General features: G+C 39.9%; 1 protein-coding gene across 1 annotated transcript in view; it reads right to left on the reverse strand.

The window, feature by feature from the left end:
- Positions 1-24,373, reverse strand: part of EXT1 (exostosin glycosyltransferase 1) — a 291,337-nt gene that overhangs the window by 23,038 nt on the left and 243,926 nt on the right. The window contains exons 2-4 of the mRNA XM_004265369.2: positions 20,618-20,711; positions 19,006-19,113; positions 13,212-13,331 (exon numbers count right to left, since the gene is read on the reverse strand). Coding sequence (XP_004265417.1) covers positions 13,212-13,331; positions 19,006-19,113; positions 20,618-20,711 — 322 coding nt within the window. The remainder of the gene's footprint in view (positions 1-13,211; positions 13,332-19,005; positions 19,114-20,617; positions 20,712-24,373) is intronic.

Consider the following 24,373-nt stretch of genomic DNA (forward strand, 5'->3'; position numbering starts at 1 on the left):
TCTGTTCCTTTAATTCAGGAGGCAGATTTATTTGCTTGACATATCTCATTGTCCTTTCAAATTCAAGTATAGGACTTTGGGGTACTAGTTAGCTGAAGTTTTTCTACTTTTCATCTCAAAAAGTAGTGACTTAACAATTGCTCAAAACATCCTACATAACAGGACAAGAACCATGGCATACGGAGAATAATGATAGCCAAGCTAGTTCATTAGTTTCTTTAGACTTGAAGACCTTGCAGATCATTAAATTCTACATTTAGAGTCAAACATTCTCCCATCCCGAATCATTTGTCAGATGAATGTGATTAGTCCACTTTACAGTGGACTTTCAAACTCTTGTAATTATACCATCCACCCATTAAGATATGATTTGGCAAATAATTAACTTGATACAGAATTTCATGTTTTCAGCAATTTTTTTGTACTTAAAAAAAAAAAAAAAAAAGCCTGGCATATATCTTTAGAGATTTAAGACCTAAATCATCATTTTCCAGGTCCCCATTTAATGCAATGTGATTTTAAGTACAGACCATTTTAAACGGAGTTGTATTATTTGCTAAAGTTATTACCACCCTCATCTCATCCCACATGGTGACTACACAAGTAATAAAATCAGCTGCATTTATCTTTGCAAACCTGATTGTGTTTATATTTCTTAATGAGAGAGAAGGAAGCAAGGAGGAAATTTAGAAGAACTCAAATATCTTAGTTCAATGATTTCTGCATTTTCTCTTTTCCCCAGATCAAAACTGCTCATTTTATATGGATTGGCAGAGGTTTCTAATTTGGGGAAGATTTTAGGAACCTTGCTCAAGCGTTAATGTTTGCTCTTTGTGGTTCAACAGAGATGTGTTAAAATGCTATTGTCTACGCATTAATTGTAAGAAAATTGTCATGGTTGTGCAGGGTTTTTACATGGCTAGCAATTTCTTTGTACACCATTTATTCCAGTTTTTAATTATTTGTACCTTCCAATTCTACTGTCTACTTATTTTCCTTTATAGGTTTCCATTTAGATCCTCCCTTTTTTTGCTTTCCAAATTCATGTCCCTTCTAGCATGCGGCTGCTTAAATAAGTTTCGATATCAAGACACAGAAAACATTGACAATGGGTGGTGTCATAAATCCAACTTACATACAAGTGACATGGAAGTCAGAGATGTCACAAATTGGGTCCCTATTCACTTTGGGTCTCTGGGTGGTGTGATTCTCAATGTCATTGACTCTTTTTGATTCAGTATCACAACATTGTCATCTTTTTGAAGACAAGGATATAAATTATAGTATTCCTCGGAAGTTTCAAAAAGCATTTTATATTCTCTTCAAACAGGGTGATATCAGCAAAGGTATAAGAGCAATAGCAAATGTGGAAGTTAACTCAGGTTAAGCAATTTGCCACCTTTATGACTAACTAGCCTCATATGTAATAAGCAGTAATATATCACATTAATTATAACAATGTTTCAGAATCTATTAGGAAAAGTTGCCTAAATCTTCATACTTAAGACTTGAGTTTTTAAAAAAATCTCATTCCTGTGTTCATTTTCTAGGCATGGATTTTTCCATTTCTATTTTTACACAGCTATACTATCACAGATATTATACATTATAGATCTTTCCATATTATTCATAGCATTCATGGTTTACTTATCCTAAATGTCCAACAATAGTGCAATTATTTCCACGCAAAGCAATGAACATATTTATGAGTTAAAACTTTCCACATTTAGGACTGATGCTTTAGGATTTTGTCAAAGGGTATGAACACTTTAAAGGCTGTTCATACGTATTACCAAATGTCTTTCTGAAATGTTGATATCAACTTGCCTTACCAAAAGACTGACAGAGTATGGATCTCATTTCACCAAATAGAAAGGTCATTTTGTCCCTCTCCTAATGTCCAATTCTCCCTATTGCTACACTGGACAGCTCCCAGGAGCCTTTCAGGGCCCTTAGTACTCACTCTCAAACGCTGTGAATGAAGACATCATATTGAAACGTTGGACACTATAAAGAAAATCAACACATACATACACGCAAACACAGGCACAAAAAGTTTACACAGAATTTTTTTCCTTACAGCCCCAAATGGCACCCTCAATAAGGATGATATTTCTTATTAACATGAATTCAAAGGGAAGAATGACAGGCTCCTTATTTTTCATTTTTATGTGCCATCTATTTTTAAAATAATGGACAATTGATTATAGGTTCCAGTCATTCTAGGTGGCCTTGACTCTGTCTCTCTTTTTTTTTTTTTTTTGCAGTACGCAGGCCTCTCACTGTTGTGGCCTCTCCCTTTGCGGAACACAGGCTCCGGACACGCAGGCTCAGCGGCCATGGCTCACGGGCCCAGCCGCTCCGCGGCATGTGGGATCTTCCCGGACCGGGGCACGAACCCGTGTCCCCTGCATCGGCAGGCGGACTCTCAACCACTGCGCCACCAGGGAAGCCCTGACTCTGTCTTTTGACCAATACAATGTTGCCTAATACACGCAGTGCCACCATATGCCACCTCATTCCAAACCAAAGCAAAATCTCCTATTTCTATTCTCTCACTGATTTTAAACTTTCCTTATACAACGGCATCAATAATACTATGGTCTGAATGTGCATATGGTTAGATAAGTGAAGAGAGAAACAGACAACCCTTCATAAAACAGCACTTAAAATTGTGTTTCCAAGCTACTGTGAGCTGTTTTCATATGTCATTACCATTGCATGCCATTTTCTTTTGCTCACCCTGATTCTGACTGAGCTCCTAAGGTTCAATCCTTAGTGCCAGGTTACTGTTGTGCAGTATTCTGACAAATAATGGAATCCAAGAACACTGTCTTTGCAGTATTTGATCATTGTCTCTATCATTACTTCACAATTTGCACCAAAAAATGAGCTCCGAAGAGCCTAGCTCTTATTAAATAGCTCCTTAATTCCAAGGTGCAGAATTAGGAAGTTTCAAGCAGACTAGAAATACTAGGCAAATCCCAAGCAGGAGAGAGTGCAGCACAGCTGAACGTACTAACAACTTGACCCTGGCATTGGAAAGAAAGATGAGGTGTCCTGTTTCCAACGGTATCTAAGCACTACCTACAGCTCTAAGGCTCATAATCACCAAAGAGCAAGTAATTCCCTTCCCGCGACTCAGAATACAGCACATAAGGAAGAAAGAGTCTCCGGGTAGAGCATCCCCAAAGCAAGGGATCTTCAAATGTACGTTGTCCAAGGGTAATGCTGCATTACCCTGACCATAGGCACTCCAGCAGGAACTGAAGGACATATTATCTCAAGTAGGAATTTTTGATTTGTGATAGTTAAATCGTTCTTATGAACATATTGGTTGTTTATCTGGGTATGTGGATGGCATTTTCTGGTATTTTTCTCTGCTTTTCTGTTTACATTGGATCCTGGGGTAATCTAAGCTCTGGATTAAAAAGGGAAACTGGATGGTATCTCTCATGCAATTCAGCTGAGAGGTCAAATTGTTAAAATCCAATTTTGGAACTATATGAGGAGTTTTTGTCAGTTGCAATAAATTTGAATGAAGTATATGGTTAGAGTGTTCTAAAAACAACTGTGCTCCAGGCCGCATGGGTCCTTGGGGGCATAGGAGGGCGTTTGCCCCGCCCACTCAAGCCCAGGAAGCCTGCTGGGCTCCCAGGTGAGGTCCCCTGTCCTCTGAGACCAGGGTGGGGGGCACAGCTGGGTCCCTTCTGTTCCTTCAGCCTAAGCCCAACTTCCCACAGGCCCCAGGGCCTGTGGGTCCTGAGCATTGGCCCCGCCCACCACCCAAACCTCACCCTTGCTTAGGCCCCACCCTGCACAGCCACGGCCTCCCCCGACTTTTTTCCCCCTCCTCCGCTTTTTCACTATTATGGTACTGCTGTACCTTCCGGTTGTTGCTTCACCTATATTTTTATTTTCATATTCTTTCTAACATATCTGTTAGTTTCCTAGTCTAATTTTATTTTTTACTTTGTTATGTTCTCTCTCTCTCTTTTTTTTTTTTTTGCCACCCCACATGGCTTGCGGGATCTTGGTTCACAAGAAGGGGATTGGGCCGAAACTCCTGCAGTGGGAGCTCTGAGTCCGAACCACTGGACTAACAGAGAACCTCAGACCCCAGGGAGTATTCATCGGACTGAGGTCTCACAGAGGTCCTCATCTCAGCATCAAGACCCAGCTCTACCCAATAGCCTACAAACTCCAGTGTTGGAATCCACAGGCCAAACAACCAATAAGACAGGAACACAATCGCACTCAAAAAATAAAGAGAGAGAGAGAGAGGGCAAAAAATTATGTCACAGATGAAGGAGCAAGGTAAAAACCTACAAGACCAAATAAATGAAGAGGAAATAGGCAATCTACCTGAAAAAGACTCCAGAGTAATGATAGTAAAGATGATAAGGATCTCAGAAATAGAATGGAGGCATGGATTGAGAAAATACAAGAAATGTTTAACAAAGATATAGAAGAACTAAAGAACAAACAAACAGAGATGAACAACACCATAACTGAAATGAAAAATACACTAGAAGGAAACAATAACAGAATAACTGAGGCAGAACAAATAAGCGAGCTGGAAGACAAAATGGTGGAAATAACTGCCAAGGAGCAGAATAAAGAAAAAAGAATGAAAAGAATTGAAGAAAATCTCAGAGACATCTGGGACAATGCTAAAAGCACCAACATTCAAATTATAGGGGCCCCAGAAGAAGAAGAGAAAAAGAAAGGGTTTGAGAAAATATTTGAAGAGATTATAGTCAAAAACTTCCCTAACATGGGAAAGGCAATAGTCACCCAAGTCCAGGAAGCACAGAGAGTCCCATACAGGATAACCCTAGGAAAAATACACCAAGACACATATTAATCAAACTAACAAAAATTAAATTTAAAGAAAAAATATTAAAAGCAGCAAGGGAAAAACAAACAATGACATACAAAGGAATCCCCATAAGGTTATCAGCTGATTTTTCAGCAGAAACTCGGCAGGCCAGAAGGGAGTGGCAGGATATACTTAAAGTGATGAAAGGGAAGAAACTACAACCAAGATTACTCTACCCAGCAAGGATCTCATTCAGACTTGACAGAGAACTGAAAAGCTTTCCAGACAAGCAAAAGCTAAGAGAATTCAGCACCACTAAACCAGCTTTACAACAAATGCTAAAGACACTTCTCTAGGTGGGAAACACAAGAGAAGAAGACCCACAAAAACAAACCCAAAACAATTAAGAAAATGGTAATAGGAACATACATATCGATAATAACCTTAAATGTAAATAGATTAAATGCCCTAACCAAAAGACACAGACTGACTGAATGGATACAAAAACAAGACCCATATACATGCTGTCTACAAGAGACCCACTTCAGACCTAGGGACACACACAGACTGAAAGTGAGGGGATGGAAAAAGATAGTCCATGTAAATGAAAACCAAAAGAAAGCTGGAGTAGCAATTCTCGTATCAGATAAAATAGACTTTAAAATAAAGATTGTTACAAGAGATAAGGAGGAACACTACACAGCGATCAAGGGATCAATCCAAGAAGAAGATATAACAATTATAAATGTTTATGCACCCAACATAGGAGCACCTCAATACATAAGGCAAATGCTAACAACCATGAAAGGAGAAATCAACAGTAACACAGTAATAGTAGGGGACTTTAACACCCCACTTACACCAATAGACAGATCATCCAAACAGAAAATAAATACGGAAACACATACTTTAAATGACATAATAGAACAGATAAATTTAACTGATATTTACAGAATTTCCACCCAAAAGTGGCAGAATACACTTTCTTCTCAAATGCACACAGAACATTCTCCAGGATACATCACATCTTGGGTCACACATCAAGCCTCGGAAAATTTAAGAAAATTGAAATCATATCAAGCATCTTCTCTGACCACAACACTATGAGACTGGAAATCAATTACAGGAAAAAAAACTGTAAAAAACACAAATACATGGAGGCCAAACAGTGCACTACTAAATAATCAAGAGATCACTGAAGAAATCAAAGAAGAAATTTAAAAATACCTAGAAACAAATGAAAATACGATGACCCAAACCTATGGGACGCAGCAAAAGCAGTTCTAAGAGGGAAGTTTATAGCAATTCAATCTCACCTCAAGAAACAAAAAAAATCTCAAATAAACAATCTAATCCTACACTTAAAGCAACTAGAGAAAGAAGAACAAAGAAAACCCAAAGTCAGTATAAAGAAAGAAATTATAAAGCTCAGAGCAGAAATAAATGAAATAGAAATGAAGAAAACAATAGCAAAGATCAATAAAACTAAAAGCTGGTTCTCTGAGAAGATAAAAAAAATTGATAAACCCTTAGCCAGACTCATCAAGAAAAAAAGAGAGAGGATGCAAATCAATAAAGTTAGATATGAAAAAGGAGAAATTGCAACTGACACCACATAAATACAAAGGATTATAAGAGACTACAAACAACTATATGCCAATAAAATGGACAACCACGAAGAAACGGACAAATTCTTAGAAACGTACAATTTTCCAAGACTGAACCAGGAAGAATCAGAAAATATAAACAAAACTATCACAAGTAATGAAATTGAAACCGTAATTTAAAATCTTCCAACAAACAAAAGTCCAGGACCAGATGGCTTCACAGGAAAATTCTATCAAACATTTAGAGAAGAGCTAACACCGATCCTTCTCAAACTCTTCCAAAAAATTGCAGAGGGAGAAACACTCCCAAATTCATTCTATGAAGCCACCATCATCCTGATACCAAAACCAGAAAAAGATATAACAAAAAAAGAAAATTACAGACCAATATCACTGATTAACATAGATGCAAAAATCCTGAACAAAATACCAGCAAACAGAATCCAACAACACAGTAAAAGGATCATACAGCATGATCAAGTGGGATTTATCCCAAGGATTCTTCAATATACACAAATCAATCAATGTGATACACCACATTAATAAATTAAGGTATAAAAACCATATGATCATCTCAATAGATGCAGAGAAAGCTTCTGACAAAATTCACCACCCATTTATGATAAAAACTCTCCAGAAAACGGGCATATAGGGAACCTACCTCAACATAATAAAGGCCATATATGACAAACCCACAGCAAGCATCATACCCAATGGTGAAAAACTGAAAACATTTCTGCTAAGATCAGGAACAAGACAAGGATGACCACTCTCGCCACTATTATTCAACATAGTTTTGGAAGTCCTAGCCATGGCAATTAGAGAAGAAAAAGAAATAAAAGGAATACAAATTAGAAAAGAAGAAGTAAAACTGTCACTGTTTGCAGATGACATGATACTATACACAGAGAATCCTAAAGATGCCACCAGAAAAATACTAGAGCTAATCAATGAATTTGGTAAAGTTGCAGGATGTAAAATTAATGCACAGGAATCTCTTGCATTCCTATACACTAATGATGAAAAATCTGAAAAAGAAATTAAGGAAACACTCCCATTTACCATTGCAACAAAAAGAATAAAATACCTAGGAATAAACCTACCTAGGGAGACAAAAGACCTGTATGCAGAAAACTATAAGACACTGATGAAAGAAATTAAAGATGATACAAACAGATGGAGAGATATACCATGTTCTTGGATTGGAAGAATCAATATTGTGAAAATGATGATACTACCCAAAGCAATCGACAGATTCAATGCAATCCCTATCAAATTACCAATGGAATTTTTTACAGAACTAGAACAAAAAATCTTAAAATTTGTATGGAGACAAAAAAGACCCCGCATAGCCAAAGCAGTGTTGAGGAAAAAAAACGGAGCTGGAGGAATCAGACTCCCTGAGTTCAGACTATACTACAAAGCTACAGTAATCAAGACAATATGGTACTGGAACAAAAACAGAAATATAGATCAATGGAACAGGATAGAAAGCCCAGAGATAAACCCACACACCTATGGGCAACTAATCTATGACAAAGGAGGAAAGGATATACAATGGAAAAAAGACAGCCTCTTCAATAAATGCTGCTGGGAAAACTGGACAGCTACATGTAAAAGAATGAAATTAAAACACTCCCTAACACCATATACAAAAATAAACTCAAAATGGATTAGAGACGTAATGTAAGACTGGACACTATAAAACTCTTAGAGGAAAATATAGGAAGAACACTCTTTGACATAAATCACAGCAAGATCTTTTTTGATCCACCTCCTAGAGTAATGGAAATAAAAACAAAAATAAATAAATGGGACCTAATGAAACTTAAAAGCTTTTCCAAAGCAAAGGAAACTACAAACAAGACAAAAATACAACCCTCAGAATGGGAGAAAATATTTGCAAACGAATCAACGGACAAAGGATTAATCTGTAAAATATATAAGCAGCTCATGCAGCTCAATATTAAAAAAAAACAAACAACCCAATCATAAATGGGCTGAAGACCTAAATAGACATTTCTCCAAAGAAGACATGCAGATGGCCAAGAAGCACATGAAAGGCTGCTCAACATCACTCATTATCAGAGAAATGCAAATCAAAACTACAATGAGGTATCACCTCACACCAGTTAGAATGGGCATCATCAGAAAATCTAGAAACAACAAATGCTGGAGAGGGTGTGCAGAAAAGGGAACCCTCCTGCAGTGTTGGTGGGAATGTAAATTGATACACCCACTATGGAGAACAGTATGGAGGTTCCTTAAAAAACTAAAAATAGAATTACCATATGACCCAGCAATCCCACTCCTGGACATATACCCAGAGAAAACCATAATTCAAAAAGACACATGCACCCCAATGTTCATTGCAGCCCTATTCACAATAGCCAGGTCATGGAAGCAACTTAAATGTCCACTGACAGACGAGTGGATAAAGAAGATGTGGTACATATATACAATGGAATATTACTCGGCCATGAAAAGGAACGAAATTGGGTCATCTGTAGAGACGTGGATGGATCTAGAGACTGTCATACAGAGTGAAGTAAGTCAGAAAGAGAAAAACAAATATCGTATATTAACACATATATGTGGAACCTAGAAAAGTGGTACAGATGAACCAGTTTGCAGGGCAGAAATAGAGACACAGATGTAGAGAACAAACGTACGGACACCAAGGTGGGAAAGTGGCGGAGGGGTGTGGTGGGATAAATTGTGAGAGTGGGATTGACATATATACACTAATATGTATACAGTGGTTAACTAATAAGAACCTGTTGTATAAAAAAAATAAATAAAAATAAAATTCAAATATTAAAAAAAAAAAGAGAGAGAGACATGTACCACAATGTTCACTGCAGCACTATTTACAATAGCCAGGACATGGATGCAACCTAAGTGTCCGTTGACAGATGAATGGATAAAGAAGATGTGGCAGATGTATACAATGGAATATTACTCAGCCATAAAAAGAAACGAAATTGAGTTATTTGTAGTGAGGTGGATGGACCTAGAGTCTGTCATACAGAGTGAAGTAAGTCAGAAGGAGAAAAACAAATACTGTATGCTAACACGTATATATGGAATCTGAAAAAAAAAAAAAAGGTTATGAAGAATCTAGGGGCAGGAGAGGAATAAAGCCACAGATGTAGAGAATGGACTTGAGGACACAGGGAGGGGGAAGGGTAAGCTGGGACGAAGTGAGAGAGTGGCATGGACACATATACACTACCAAACGTAAAATAGCTAGCTAGTGGGAAGCAGCCGCATAGCACGGGGAGATCAGCTTGGTGCTTTGCAATGACCTAGAGGGGTGAGATAGGGAGGGTGGGAGGGAGGCTCAAGAGGGAGGGGATATGGGGACATACGTATGCATATGGCTGATTCACTTTGTTGTACAACAGAAACTAACACAGTATTGTGAAGCAATTATACTCCAATAAAGATCTATTAAGAAAAAAAACAAAAAACAAAAAAACTGTGTCTCTAAAGAACTGCATGGCTCAAATCGAAGGGGAAAACGGCTTTCCAGTCACAGAGATGAAAACAGCTTGACTTAAGATCCTATGCTGGTGAATATAACACATCCAACTGTTATTATAAGATAATTGAGTACTGCTAACTTAATAGGCAAGAGACCAGAGCTATGCAATAAATCATACTCAAAAGAAATGTAATTAATGAGATACCATCTTTCATCTGGCGAATTAACAAAGCTGTGTGTGTGTTTTAATTATGATTCTGAAGGCTGACAAGGATATAGTAAGAGAGGGTGTCCCCCAGATGGCCTGTGAGAATCTAGATTGCCTCAACGTCTTTGAAGAGTAATTTGGCAATACCTATCATGAGTCTTAGTCATGCCTGGACTCTTGGGTTGAGTAATCTCATTTCAAGGACTCCATCTAAAGAAATAAAGACATAGTCTAAGATACATGTAGAAGGGCATTGGTTGGATAAAGATATCTCTATCTCTAAAAAAGAAATAATTAGAAATAACATTAATAGTCAACAATAGCGAATTGGTTAAATAAATAGAGGTTCACTAAGGGATGGAATATAGGGTGAAAAAATGAAAACATGTGGTCTGGATGTATAGCCAAAGATGCATAAAAGTGGCATGTGAAAACATTGAGGAAAGAATAACTTAAGAAATATATCAGGGGAATTCCCTGGCAGTCCAGTGGTTAGGACTCTGTGCTCTCACTGCCGAGGGCCTGGATTCAATCCCTGGTCTGGGAACTAAGATCCCATAAGCTGTGTGGTATGGCAAAAAAAAAAAAAAAAAAAGGAAATGTATTGGAGCAACTGCAGAAAAATTTGTCAAAAAAAAAAAGTTTAGCTTTTTCAACACAGACCATATATAAAAGTAAATTGAATTAAATAGTTAAATGTAAAAAATTAACCATGAAAGTACTAGAAAATACTAATGTGTACGTGTGTTGCACATAAATAAAATTATGGGTCAAAAAGTCCTTTCTAAACAGTAGCAAATGGAAAAGCTGGAGATGAAAAGATTGCCCCATGATAAACAAAACAGAAAGCATACCACAAATTGGGGGGAAATATTTGCTACAAAAGAATCAGAGGTTAATCTTTTTAAACCTAATAAGCTCTTAAAAATTAATGAGAAAAGCGGGACAACATTGTGGCCATTTCTATTTCTTTCTCTGTGAGCTGCCTGAGCAAGAAACATACAAGAAATATTCATTCTTACTAAGATCTTAAGAAAATAATGACTTATCATTTTTAAGGATATAATGTCCAATATGGTGAAAGTGAAAAAAATAAATATAATTAAAATAGGTTCTCTCATATAAGCTGGAGGGAATATAAATTAGTTGAATTCTATTGCAGGAAAATTGACAGTTCATATTCGAAATCTTAGCATTTGGCATACTGTTTGAGCCAGGACTTTGAATTCAAGGAATTTATCCTAAGGAAGTCATCTTGAATCTGCACAACAACTTGGCACTGAGGCTATTAGCTTCAATGATGTATATAATAATTGAAAACCAGAAACAATTTTAATAGCCTCAAACTGGGGATTAATTAATGGAATTAAGTGACATCATGAATGGAATATTATATAGCCATTAAAATAATTGTAGTAAAATCTAATGAGATACTAGGAATAATTATTAAGCAGAAAAAACAGGTTATAAACTAAGTATAGAAAAACTCCTCTTCAAATTAAAAATGACAACATATTTATGCATTTGCATAGAAAAAAATGAATATGTTTATATGTGTGTATATATGTCAATAGTGATTTGTATGGATAGATTATTTTATTTTTGTGCTATAAGTATTTTCTATTATTTTCTAAAAGGAATATGCACTTCTTTGATAAAAAGCACTCATTCCAAAAAGCAAACAAACAAACAAAAAAAACCCAAAACAAGTGACATTCAACTTTCCTTAAGAAGGGCCTAGGAAGGGTCTTAGACGGAAGACAGGATCAAAGAAAAGATTCAAATTTATTAATATTCAAATCTGCTATGTACAGAAGTAAAAACCCAATCAATTTTCATTGAGGAGAGTGCTTTTGGAGGAATAAGAGAAATTTGCTTGTAATAAGGAAGCCCTTGGAAGGCATTCTACCCTATCCCCTTTCAGGGGGAAACCTGGGTCCTAAATAGCCCTTTTCACTTAGTTCCAGGATGAAAACGACACAACCCATTTACAAGAGGACACTGGGATAGAGCCTGGCCACGCAAAAGCAGGAGGCCCAGGCTAGGCTCAGGGTAGGTAAGCCCCACAGTGTGCCTGGGGTATGACCAGAGTTGGCTCTGGTACCCAGGACGGCAAGACAACAGCAATGGCACAAAACAGGATGACTTCAGTTTTCTTGGTGTTTTTCAGACTTAGCATAGTGTATACTCCCAATTACATTAGCTTTTGGAGCAGTAATAACTTTTCCAAAGAAAATATTTCAAAAGTGAGGCCACAAATGCCCCTACTTCTCGTGGTGGACACCTCAGAATCACCTTGATGCTGTGCTTCACCTGAGGACCTCTGCTCTCCTTCCTGTAATTCATGAGTGTGCAGATCCAGAAATCTTTTCTCAGCTCTTTGTGCTGCTTTGGTGTAGCCTCAGGCCATCGCTATCTGCTCTACTTCCAAAGGTTTTAATCATCTCCATGCTTCCCTTTCCTTTTTTCCTCCTGCCTTAAAAAAGGCAACTCGAAGATGGGCACCCATCTGTCTAGAATAGTTTCTGATCTCATAAAGTTTAACACTTTCTGTACCAGATGGGTGTAATCCTGATTTTCTTCTTAACACATCCTTGCAGCAATGATGCTAGCTGGGCTGCATATGTCTTGAGAATAAATTTGGCTGTATCCTAATGCCATTGGACTACAGTACCCAGTTAACTATTCATATTTTTAGAATGGGAGAAGATGTTCCCCTACTTGGTCACTATCTGTTTCCTAAGTGGGCTCCAGAAATATGCTTTCAAAGGATGCCATTGAGTGTGAATGACAGGAGGACAGTCATTAGCTACCTGTCTCTGAAATGATGTAAGACAGAGCCCATCTCTGTGTCAAGGAGTGTAATTTCTCCTATGTCAGCTTTCCTCATTGGAGTCTGTCAAGAATGGAGGTCTTTGCTTGGGCACGGCAGAGCAGGTAAAAAGGGGTTAACTGACACATTCAAGTACAGAAGGTTCGGTTTCGCCCCATTTGACCAATTACACATCACTAATAGCAAAAGAGAAGGCTGAGAGAAACATATAAAGGACCATTATTCAAGACCAAGAACCAAGTGGTCTCACTTACCTCTAGTGTAGTTAATACAATCTTCTCAACTGAAGAAAAATAAGCCTCCCACAAGAATTGTGTCTGCTGTCTAAGTGCTAGGATTTTATCCTGATGAATAGACCTGATTGTAGAAGGAATCTGTAACACAAAGTGAACACATAATAATTATAACCGGATAACAATAAGATGCCATTTGATCAAAATAACCCACTTGGGTTAGGCTTTTATTCTTCATAGCCTTCAGCTTCTAGCATACAGATCTACTAAAAATCACCAACCCCTAAATTGAAAGGCCCTTCAGAGGTGTCAGCTACAAACAGCACTTACTGGGAATCAGCTTTAAGGACCTTAAATGCACGAGAGTCAGAGCTCGCTTTTAAGATTTGGTAGCAGCTTATCAGTTGCTTAGGGTGTTCCTACAGTAGTCTTTGCTGTTTTCTCTTCTCAGATTCCCACACATCCTTGATCCTGCCCATGGACAACCAAGTACTACAGAGAAGGAGCTACAGCCTTGCAGCAAGGCTCAGAGACATCATCCCGCAAGCACTTCTAAGGCACACCACGCCAGGGACTACAAATGATCTACGGAAAGGCTTTTTAGGGAATGTCTCTGAGTCTCGCCATTTAATATGCAGCTGGGGTAGTCATTTCTATGTGCATGTATCTCCTGCCTCTCCCTGAGAGCTTTCTGCTCCCCAGGCTTCTCTTTGTGGCTGCAGCACTTACACCAAACTAACACAATCTGTCATACATGTTTAACCATCACTGCTCTCTACCAGGCTGCACAATTTTTAAGGGGGGATCTATGCCCTGTCCATCCTGCTACACATTTTATAGCTAGGAGAGTGGCTTTTATGTGTAGGTACACCTCAGAGACACTGTGTGTTCAGCTCTAGACCAACACAATAAAACAAATATCGCAATAAAGCGAGTCACACAAAACTTGTGTGGTTTCCCAGTGCATATAAAAGTTACGTTACACTACAGTCTATTAAGTGTGCAATAGCATAATGTCTAAAAACACAAGGTAACTACCTTAATTAAAAATACTTATTACTAGGGGCTTCCCTGGTGGCGCAGTGTTTGAGGGTCTGCCTGCCGATGCAGGGGACGCAGGTTCATGCCCTGGTCCGGGAAGATCCCACGTGCCGCGGAGCGGCTGGGCCCATGAGCAATGGCCGCTGAGCCTGCGCGTCTGGAGCCTGTTGCTCCATGACGGGTGAGGCTGCAGCGGTGAGAGGCCCGCGTACCGCAAAAAAAAAAACAAACTTATTACTAAAACGTCCCCACTAACCATCATCTGACAACATAGGGTTGACACAAACCTTCAATTTGTTGAAAAAAAAAAAAAAAAAGCATCTACGAAGCATAAAATAAGCGAGGTATGCCTGTTGTAGTTATTCAATAAACAGAAGTGGAATTGAACGTGGCCATCTGAAGCCACCAAAGGGATATCATTTTCGCTAGCAGTATAACTCAGTGGTTAAGCACAGGAACATGGGAGTTAGACCACAGTGGGAGTCTTGGCTCTGCCATTTACTAGCCCTGCTTCCCTGGACAAGTTACACGATCTCTCAAAGATTTCATTTCTTCACTTATAAAATGATATAGTACTAACGTCATAAGGATATAGTACTAACATCATAAGGTTGTTATGAAGATCACATAAGTGCTTTGCACAATGCCTAGCACATGGGAAGCTTTATTAACAAAGTAATTATTACCACTACTATTACTATTGACTTAAGGGTGATGATATTCAAAGACAGACCAATTGCTTAATGTCTGCATGTGAACTTGCTTGGGTCTGGAGCTCTGAAATGTACTTCCTGGGTGTCTGGTGAGTCTCCTTGGTTTGCTCCCTATCTTCACCTATAGCCCAAAGGCTATTTCATTTACGGAGTCTATACTTAGGGGAGATTCCTTGTGATTAGCAACTGTCCTTTTGTGCTCACCTCTTTCTGCATGCTTGCCTCCCTAATGTGTAATTAATCAGACAGGCATGGGAGCCTGGACTGAAGCAGGAATGCTCCGCTAGCTGCTTTAATAAGAAAGTTACCCATGGCATTGCGACTAAGACTACATCTGAATTTCCAGTGGTGGCGAAGGAAGTAGGAGCAGTTTTAAAAATTTTTTTTTTGCGGTACACGGGCCTCTCACTGCTGTGGCCTCTCCCGTTGCGGAGCACAGGCTCTGGACGCACAGGCTTAGCGGCCATGGCTCACGGGCCCAGCCGCTCCGCGGCATGTGGGATCTTCCTGGACCGGGACACGAACCCGTGTCCCCTGCATTGGCAGGCGGACTCCCAACCACTGCGCCACCAGGGAAGCCCTGGAGCATATTTTTTGATTCAAGACCACACTTACGGGAAGCCATAGAACTGCTTCACAGTATCTACATAAGGACAAGTTCACTTCCTTTGGCAATGTCCAGAAGCAGATACTAAATGTGCAGCCCCAAAGTGGGTATCTGGATTCCCAACACTGAAGCAGCATGGAGGCAACAGGTAAAGGAGAAACATTAGCCTGAAACCACAGCTTAAGGTCAAGTGGAAATAAAATATCCTTGAAGAAGGTAGAGAAACCATTCAGATCATAGATGCTTCATAAGCCAAAGAACATTTATTTTTATTTACTGAGAAAATTACTCAGATTGCCCAAGAAAGACTAGAAAAAAATTACCCTCCTCAATTTCCATAATCATGCCCTCTTCTGAATGTCAGTGGTATTTTCTAAGAGTCATACAGGTAGACTGTTTCATTATGATCATGAGGAACCAGTCCATTAGAAAAATGTCAAAAGCTATCATCACGATGTGCTCTCCAGAAAACTGAGTAGGCTGTGGTTATGAAGGCAGAAAGGGACAGCACAGATGAGCCTACCAATACAGCCCCTCTCTTCTATTAGCCACATCTTGATGTTACTACATCAAGTGAAATATATCCTACCCATTTGTGCATATGATACAAGTATCTGACAGCACTCTTCAAAGTGCTCTGGAAGATAATTCCAATTGATTAAAAAGACAGAGTTCCAAATTTTAATGGCATTTGGCTACTGGTTCTTAATCTGCTTGTCCCGAGAGACAGGTATGGGAAAGTGATAAATTAATTCCAATTTGGCCGGATTGTTCAAAGTTGCAGAACTCAGTGAAGTCTTAATAAAAGGTCATGCATGGTAACGGAACTAATGGAATCTACCAAGATAGATATAGGAGAGCAACAGTAAGCTCTCTTGGTGATATGACAACAAGAATATATGCAAATAAAAACACCTGAGCTGTTCTAAAACAGGAAATGAAAAATGGTAACATAACAAAAACATTTCCCAGGGCAGACATTTGGGCTGGGTGCCAGTTCTTTAAAACCATTGTCAATGACAGTGCAGTCATCATTCAATATGGAGGCAGCTGTGCAAAGACAGACGGCATATGAGAGAGGAAAATGCCAGCAAGTTTGAGTAGGTGCAGAATGAAAAACAAAATCCCCAGCATCAAGACAAAATGTTGCCTCAGAAGGTGAAATGCTTCTGGGGAATCAACTCTGCTGAAATGGTAGAGACCAGACAACCACAATTCAGTATCCTGGAACACGCTCCGCTCTCAAAGACAAACTCCCAACTCAGTCACATCAAATTCACGGGAGCACTGGTACATAAATGGAGAAATTATGGCTAGTATTTTTTATTCCCTTTCTTTCCTAAATTTCCTTTAATGAGCATGCATTATTTTTTAAAAATCATAAGAGAGGGCTTCCCTGGTGGCGCAGTGGTTGAGAGTCCGCCTGCCGATGCAGGGGACACGGGTTCGTGCCCCGGTCCGGGAAGATCCCACATGCCACGGAGCGGCGAGGCCCGTGAGCCATGGCCACTGAGCCTGCATGTCCGGAGCCTGTGCTCCGCAACGGGAGAGGCCACAACAGTGAGAGGCCCGCGTACCGCAAAAAGAAAAAAAAAAAAAACATAAGAGGAAGGAAAAAGGCAACATGGAAAAGAACCACATCTATCACTGTCATGAGTGAATGTTTTAGGCACACACCATCTCTGTGTGGGGAGAACTATACTAGATCACGTGTCCTCCTCTTGCTTCTGAGGTCCCAGGGGCCTTGGAAATCACAGATCTGAGTACCAGACACAAGGCATGTTTTAGGAGCTGCGTTCAGCTTGGCTTGCCTAATTCATGGCCCTCTTGGTTACAGATATTCCACTGTTACTTTAGGGAGAGTACTGAGTTATTTCACCAGCCAGTTAGCAGACTGGCCAGCAGCACAGAAGTAGAATTAATGAGAGTTAGAAACTGAATTTCCTGAATATTGAAAAAAGGACATTAAAAAATATCATTTTACAAATATTTGTGGTAGTTCAAGATAAAGTACAATGCCATGAAATAACAGCATTAAAATATCCCATCATATTAGAGAAAGGAGTATGGCAATTTATGTTGAAGCTAAAACATTATTGCACAAAGGGTCTTTAGAAATCCTCAGTGACTGAGTATTCCTGCCCCAGGATTTTTCTGTGAGTATCATATCCCCCTTCCCAGGCAGCTCTTGAGAAGTTTAAACTTTTATTAGGCAGCCTTGTGGAAGATTGGTTGATGTATATGTGTGGATTTATTTCTTAGCTCTGTATTCTGGTCCATTAGTCTATATATCTGTCTTTATGCCAGCACCATACTGTTTTGATGACTGGAGCTTTATAATATATTTTGAAATTAGGGACTATAATTCCTTGGTTTTGTTCTTTTTCCTCAAGATTGAATGGCTATTTGGGGTCTTTTCTGGCTCCATATGGATTTTAGAGCTGTTTTTCTATTTCTGTAAAAAACAAATGCCATTAGGATTTTGGCAGAAATTGCCTTGAATCTGTGGATCACGTTGGGTAATATGGACATTTTAATAATTAGTAAGTCTTAATTCTGCAATAGAAGACAACATGGATGAACCTTGAGGACATTATACTAAGTGAAATAAACCAGTCACAGAAAGACAAATAATTCATGAGTCCACTTATAAGAGATATCTAAAATAATCAAATTCATAGAATTAAAGAGTAGAATGGTGGTGACCAGGGGTTGGGGGATGGGAAGTGAGGAATTACTAGTAAGTGGGCATAAAGCTTCAGTTAAGCAAGCTGAATAAGCTTTAGAGACCTGCTGTAGCACACTGTACCTACACTCAACCATAATGAGTACACGTCAAAATTTGTTAAACGAGTAGATTTCATATTACATGTTCTTACAACAATAAAATTAAATGGAAAAAAATCTAAATGGCCAAAAATACATTTTAAAAAAAACATACATTTTCATTTGAGGCTGCTCTTTTAAATATACATCTTAAAGATAACACTCACTCATGTACTCAGACTAGATCATTTGAGCAATGATAACACTAAGTATAAGAATCAGCCCTAGAGACCTCTCTCTTTCTGAAAATTAATCTGAAGGCAGATACGGAATTGGGAAAGGAGTACAAAGTGGCAACAGGATGGTACAAAAACTCTCCGGTATAATTTCTAAACATTCTGAATATTAAGGGGGGTAGATACACACCTCTTCTCAGTATCAGAGTTCAGTGTGGTCTACCTGCAACTTCTCCTTCTCTGAATATATTCCCTGGACCTGAGCAGATTGTGTGTTGGGAAGTGAACGATGTCATGTTAAATGACTTCATATTCACCATGACACAGGCAATTTTCTCCTGATAAAATTTCTTTTACAGAGCTGATCTTTTGGATTCATCTTCTTTGAAAGTCTGGACGGGGGCAACAATAATCCACTGATCTGTTGAAGGCCACCACCACCCCTTCCTTACCTGTAGTAACAATCTCTCATCACCTATGACGGCAGCTTGGTTCCAATTAATCACTTCAGAGAATGGCAACTCCCATCCATTGCTGAGCATCACAGGGACACAGGCGGCCTGTGCAAAGAAGGGGACTTCGTGAGTGTGAGGAATATGGCAGCAGGAACCCTTCCAATCAGAGGTGAAATGGGTACAAATTCTGCATGAATCCTGGACTGCTGAGGTCAGAAGAAAAGTGGGCTTTTATGAATTATCAAGTCACATGAAGTCTGTCTGTATCCAGCTGAGATTTTGCTATTTGCAAGTCTTGACCTAGAATGCGAAAACCCCATTTCTATTCTTGTACATGGTTTGGCTGACCTTACCTCTATGCAGGCAACTGGCCTCCGTTGAAGAAGGTTTATTGACGTAACAAAATCGTTCACCAGTAAAATCCTAGCGTAAAAGCCACCTTGAACATGAACAGCCTTGTCAGTGTAACTGCCATAGCCCACTTGCAAAGTGGTTCACCCCAATGTCCTGAGCAACAAAGAACAGTTCGGCCTTCCTGATAAAGCATTTTGTGGACTAAACTGTTACAGGGTGCTCACCTTTCCCTAGCCATGTAAACATCTGAACTTTGTTCCCTTCAGTGTGGAGGGATCCCAACCACTGTCGTACCAATTTACTACCCACACAGCGACCTAAGAGCCAAGAAACACCACGCTAATGACAAAATTCTGGTTACAAATAACTCAGAATCCAAAGCAGAGAACAATTTGCTCCATGCAACATCCCAAGAGGCTAGGGGAATGTCAGGAATGGTATGGTTCATAGAACGTGCCAGAAAAGACTTTCAAGAGAAGGAAGCTCTCCTGTCAGAGGACACGACAGAATGATGGCAATTAAGAAGCACTGCGACAAAAGCACAGATTCAGCCGGGGCAGAGCACAGAGGAAGAAAGGACACAGTAGCAAGGCGTCCAGGAGCTGAGAGAGGTGGAGAGCGTGCTTTCTAGCCAACAAGCAAGGCTGGTTGCAACTTCCAGGTGGGAAGTGTGGAGAACTGTCTCAGCAGGTGAAGGCATTTCTGCAAAGTGAAGATTAATAGCAGAGACCCAGCAGCTCCAGGACCTCTGAACTTCAGAGCCTGGGAGGAGCTGGGCTGAGTGCGTGCCTCTACCTTGCAGGGTATCACGCTCAGCATTTAGAGGAACTGAGTGACGACTGAGATGGGGACAGAACCGACAATTTTGCTTTTGGGAAATACCACCCATCAGCCATTTTCATTGCTCTTGAGACTGGCTTCCAGGAGGAGGGCTGAGTCTCTGTGGAGCCCAGGTCGGCTGCCTGGTGGGCAAGCAGATCTGCCCTCTGTTTGTAAACACGTCTCTGAAGAACCCACCCTCCCTTGAGAGTCCCATCGGATCTCCTCATGTCCAAAGGCAGGGAGTAAATCCTCCCTCCGCCCGCCCCCCTCAACTCATAAAAATGTTGCAGATTTTCTTGGGAAAACAGATTTCAGGTGTTTAAGGCAAACCACACGTTCGGCTTAGACCCCAGGAGAAGTGCTACGGTTAAACTCCGCCCCAGTCTGACGTTGAGTCCTCAGCCCTATTCTGGGGAGGATCAGGGTCTCTTACCTGCAGAGCCTCCAGGAACCTGAAAGACCCAAGCCTGCGACCACGAGGAACCAGACAGAAAGTGGCATTGTGCAGCATTTCCCGATAATCATACCTAGAAAAAGAGGAAGAGCCATGAGCAAGTAAAGGCGCGTTAGGAATGGGGCAGGGGAGAGGGTCGGGGGAGGGGTGAGTCAGCACACCTGGGGTGGGTGCACACCTACCAGAGATTACCCAGAGCAACTCGGGCGATACACAGGCAAGCCTCACTTTTCCAGGGCGGGAGGTGGGCAGGGTTGTTGCATTAAGGAGAAGAAATGTGAACCATCACACTGGACAAAGCAATTAGGGCCTTTTGCAAACAGTACATAAAAGACAAGTCTGATGGTCCCAGCAAAATTTTGGCTTGCCCAGCCTTTGCTTCCCAAATCAGATTTTTGTCTCGGATGAAAATAGGTTGCCCCCATAAGCTTAAAAAATACTCACCGCTAGTTGTTCTTTTTTAATGCCATGTCATTCAATAAAACGAAGGCTGTTCTTGTTTCCTACCCCACAAACCCATGCTACTAAAACCTACTCAGGAAACCTCCATTCTAAGCACAAAACATTTAGTTTCTTCTTCAAGCTGGAGTTTCTACTTTTAACCAAGAACATTTTGTTACCCCAGACAAACACTCCTGTATAAGAATGGTTGGCATGGAGGTGAGAGAGAAGGAGCCAGCCCAAGAAATGGGGAAAGAGGAATAACAGGAAAAAAAAAACAAAAAACGGTGGGGCCTGTGGGAACCTGGGCAGCAGAAGAGATGATTTCTTCCTCAAACACCATTTAGTTTTATCACACTGTTTCTACACTTGAAAAAATGCAAAATGTAATATGAATGTCACCTGTCTCTTTATACCGGTGAAGTGCAGGAAAGGTCACAAGCCTCTCATTTTATTCAGGGCTAGCACTTTAAAAATGATTTCCAGGGACTTCCCTGGCAGTCCAGTGCTTAAGACTCTGCACTCCCAATGTAGGGTACACGAGTTCAATCCCTGGTCAGGGAACTAAGATCCCGCAGGCCACACAGCATGGCCAAATTAATTAATTAATTAAACTAGAAATCTTTTAAAAATAAATAAATAAAAATAAAAATGATTTCCACAAATACGTTCCTAAACACACAGCTGAAATTTCATTTGGAGCTTAAGAAAACTTGGAAAACTGGAGATGGCTCAGGTCCTGTGAAGGCCCAGTTTCTCAGAGCCAGGATGAAATCACTCTCCTTTTTCAAGAGCCTCCCAGGCTCAGCAGACAGGTGACTTTGACAGTAGCATATGTCACCAGCACTTTCTGACTCTAATAGTCTAATTTAATCATAGCCTGAAGGCATTGGATTCTTCCCTCCTCTTTTGGGGATACTGATATATACATTTATATTTTTCAAGTCCACATCTATTTTTATATTCTCACACAAACTAGGCATATGGGAATAAGCCAATTTTCGATTATAAGCCCATCATTAAGAAGAGACGTCATGCAAAGGACCATTTACTTAAACAAGCGTGTACAATTAATTTGCACAAGGAAAGGTCACTGTGAATGGATTATCTCCATTGAGAGTAAAATTTAAAAAAAAAAAAAGAAAAAGAAAAAAAAGAAAACCCTTGCTACATTAATTAAACTGCAAAATAGACCTCCAAGTAGAAAAGATTTTTAAGAGGGTTCAAATCTAGCTAGATGAAAATAATAATAAATTATGATAGCAATGGCTTCTCTTCCTTACCAAACATAGGGAAATAATTGACAAGTATCTTCAAGTTCAACTGTTGATAATGTCTGAATATCTACCTCATCAGTGGAGAAGAGTGAACTATGTACATACACACAATATATATGTATAAAGTTTAAACTGAAACTTTTTTTTAATATAAAAAGGTCAAATATACTTGAGGCTACAGCAAAGTTTAATAAATGCCCAGAATCGAAACCCCTGAGGGGCCAGAACAGAAGGCCCCACCTCCTTATCATCAGGCTGCTAAAATGTAAAACCCTATTAATGTGCTGGATTGTAACAAGTTTCAAAGTTGCCAGTTGCAAAATTTACCTCAGGGAAGGAGTGGGCAAGAGGAAAGGCAGAAAACTTGTAGGAAAAATTCAAATGACAGCTATTCAAGCTATTGATTTTTAAGGGGTTGTATAGGAAGATTTGCTGATGTAGTGAATAAAGCTTCATGATTGAAACTTGTGTTCATTCACGTAATAGGTAACAGAAGATGAGGGACAATCATTCCTGCTGGAATCAGGAACCCACTAGGTAAACTGTGAGATTAAGAACAAAACGATGGGCTCTCTGGGCCTCAGTTTCCTCATCTGCAAAATGAGTCAGTTGGGCAAGATGACTAAAGATGGTTTTGAACATTCCATTATTCTTTATGTTATCATTTTTAGGTAAGAAAGAAGAATGTCCCTTTGAGAGTATCCCACTGCTCCAAAAGTTTCCATAACCACTGTATGTATGTGTGTATATGTGTCTACAGAAATCTGCTCGTGTACACAATGTGTAATGTGTGTATTTATATTGACACACAAAGACATACAGAAACATAATCACTCATAACCTGAAACAATGATTTTTGGATTTCTAATCATGCTCAACCCATGGACCAGCCTCATTCTTGGGCTCTAGTGACAGTGAGCCTATGAATTACTGTGTACTACAATTGAAGAAGTAATGATGCCTGCAAAGGGGACAATCTTTCTAATTGGGCCACGTATGTATTTGGTACCCTCCCACTCAGCTCTCTGATGTTCTCCCATGCCCCATGTCTACCTCCTTCTAGGTGCTTAAACTTGTTCATTTATTCAATCATTCTTTTAAGAAATACTATGTTCCAGGCACTGTTCTAGTCTTGCAGATGTTGTGTAGAGAAAATGCTTCTTCAGCTGCTAGATCTCCCAAAGACTCATTGGATAACTAGAAAAGACTGATGAGGACTTCAGGTGTAACATCTCCTGAGGGCATTTGTATTAAGTACACTGTGGAAGCCTGGCCTTCCAGAATGACACACTAGGGAATTCTGAGGACACTCTTCCCACCAAAACAACAATTTAACTGGTACAAATTATAAGAGCATCATTGAAAGTTTCTGGAAATTGTCCTAAGGTCATGATGACAAATGGAAAAACATTCGTTCAAGAAAATCTACCAAATCTCAGCAAGAACTGAGAACGTCTGGAGCATCTGAGCCGAGATCTGCTCCATCACCAACCCCCAACAGCTCTACCTAATAGAAGTTCTAACGTAGGCGAGTACAGCTGAGAAGACCGGTCTCCCTCTACCCCCAGCTCCCATCGAGAAAGTGAAAATACAACCTATAGAAGAGAGAAAATATTTGCAAATCATAAATCTGACAAGGGACTTTTATCCAGAAAAGGTAAAGAACTCTTACAACCCAACAATCAAAAGACAAATAATCCAACTTAAAAACAGGCAAACGGGGGCTTCCCTGGTGGCACAGTGGTTAAGAATCCGCCTGCCAATGCAGGGAACACGGGTTCGAGCCCTGGTCCAGGAAGATCCCACATGCCGCGGAACAACTAAGCCCGTGCGCCACAATTACTGAACCTGTGCTCTAGAGCCCGCGAGCCACAACTACTGAGACCACGTGCCTAGAGCCCATGCTCCACAACAAGAGAAGCCACCACAATGAGAAGCCCGTGCACTGCAACCAAGAGTAGCCCCCGCTCACCGCGACTAGAGAAAAGTCTGCACACGGCAACAAAGACCCAATGCA

This window comes from Orcinus orca, chromosome 17, assembly GCF_937001465.1.
Source record: "Orcinus orca chromosome 17, mOrcOrc1.1, whole genome shotgun sequence".
NCBI classification, from domain to species: Eukaryota; Metazoa; Chordata; class Mammalia; order Artiodactyla; family Delphinidae; genus Orcinus; species Orcinus orca.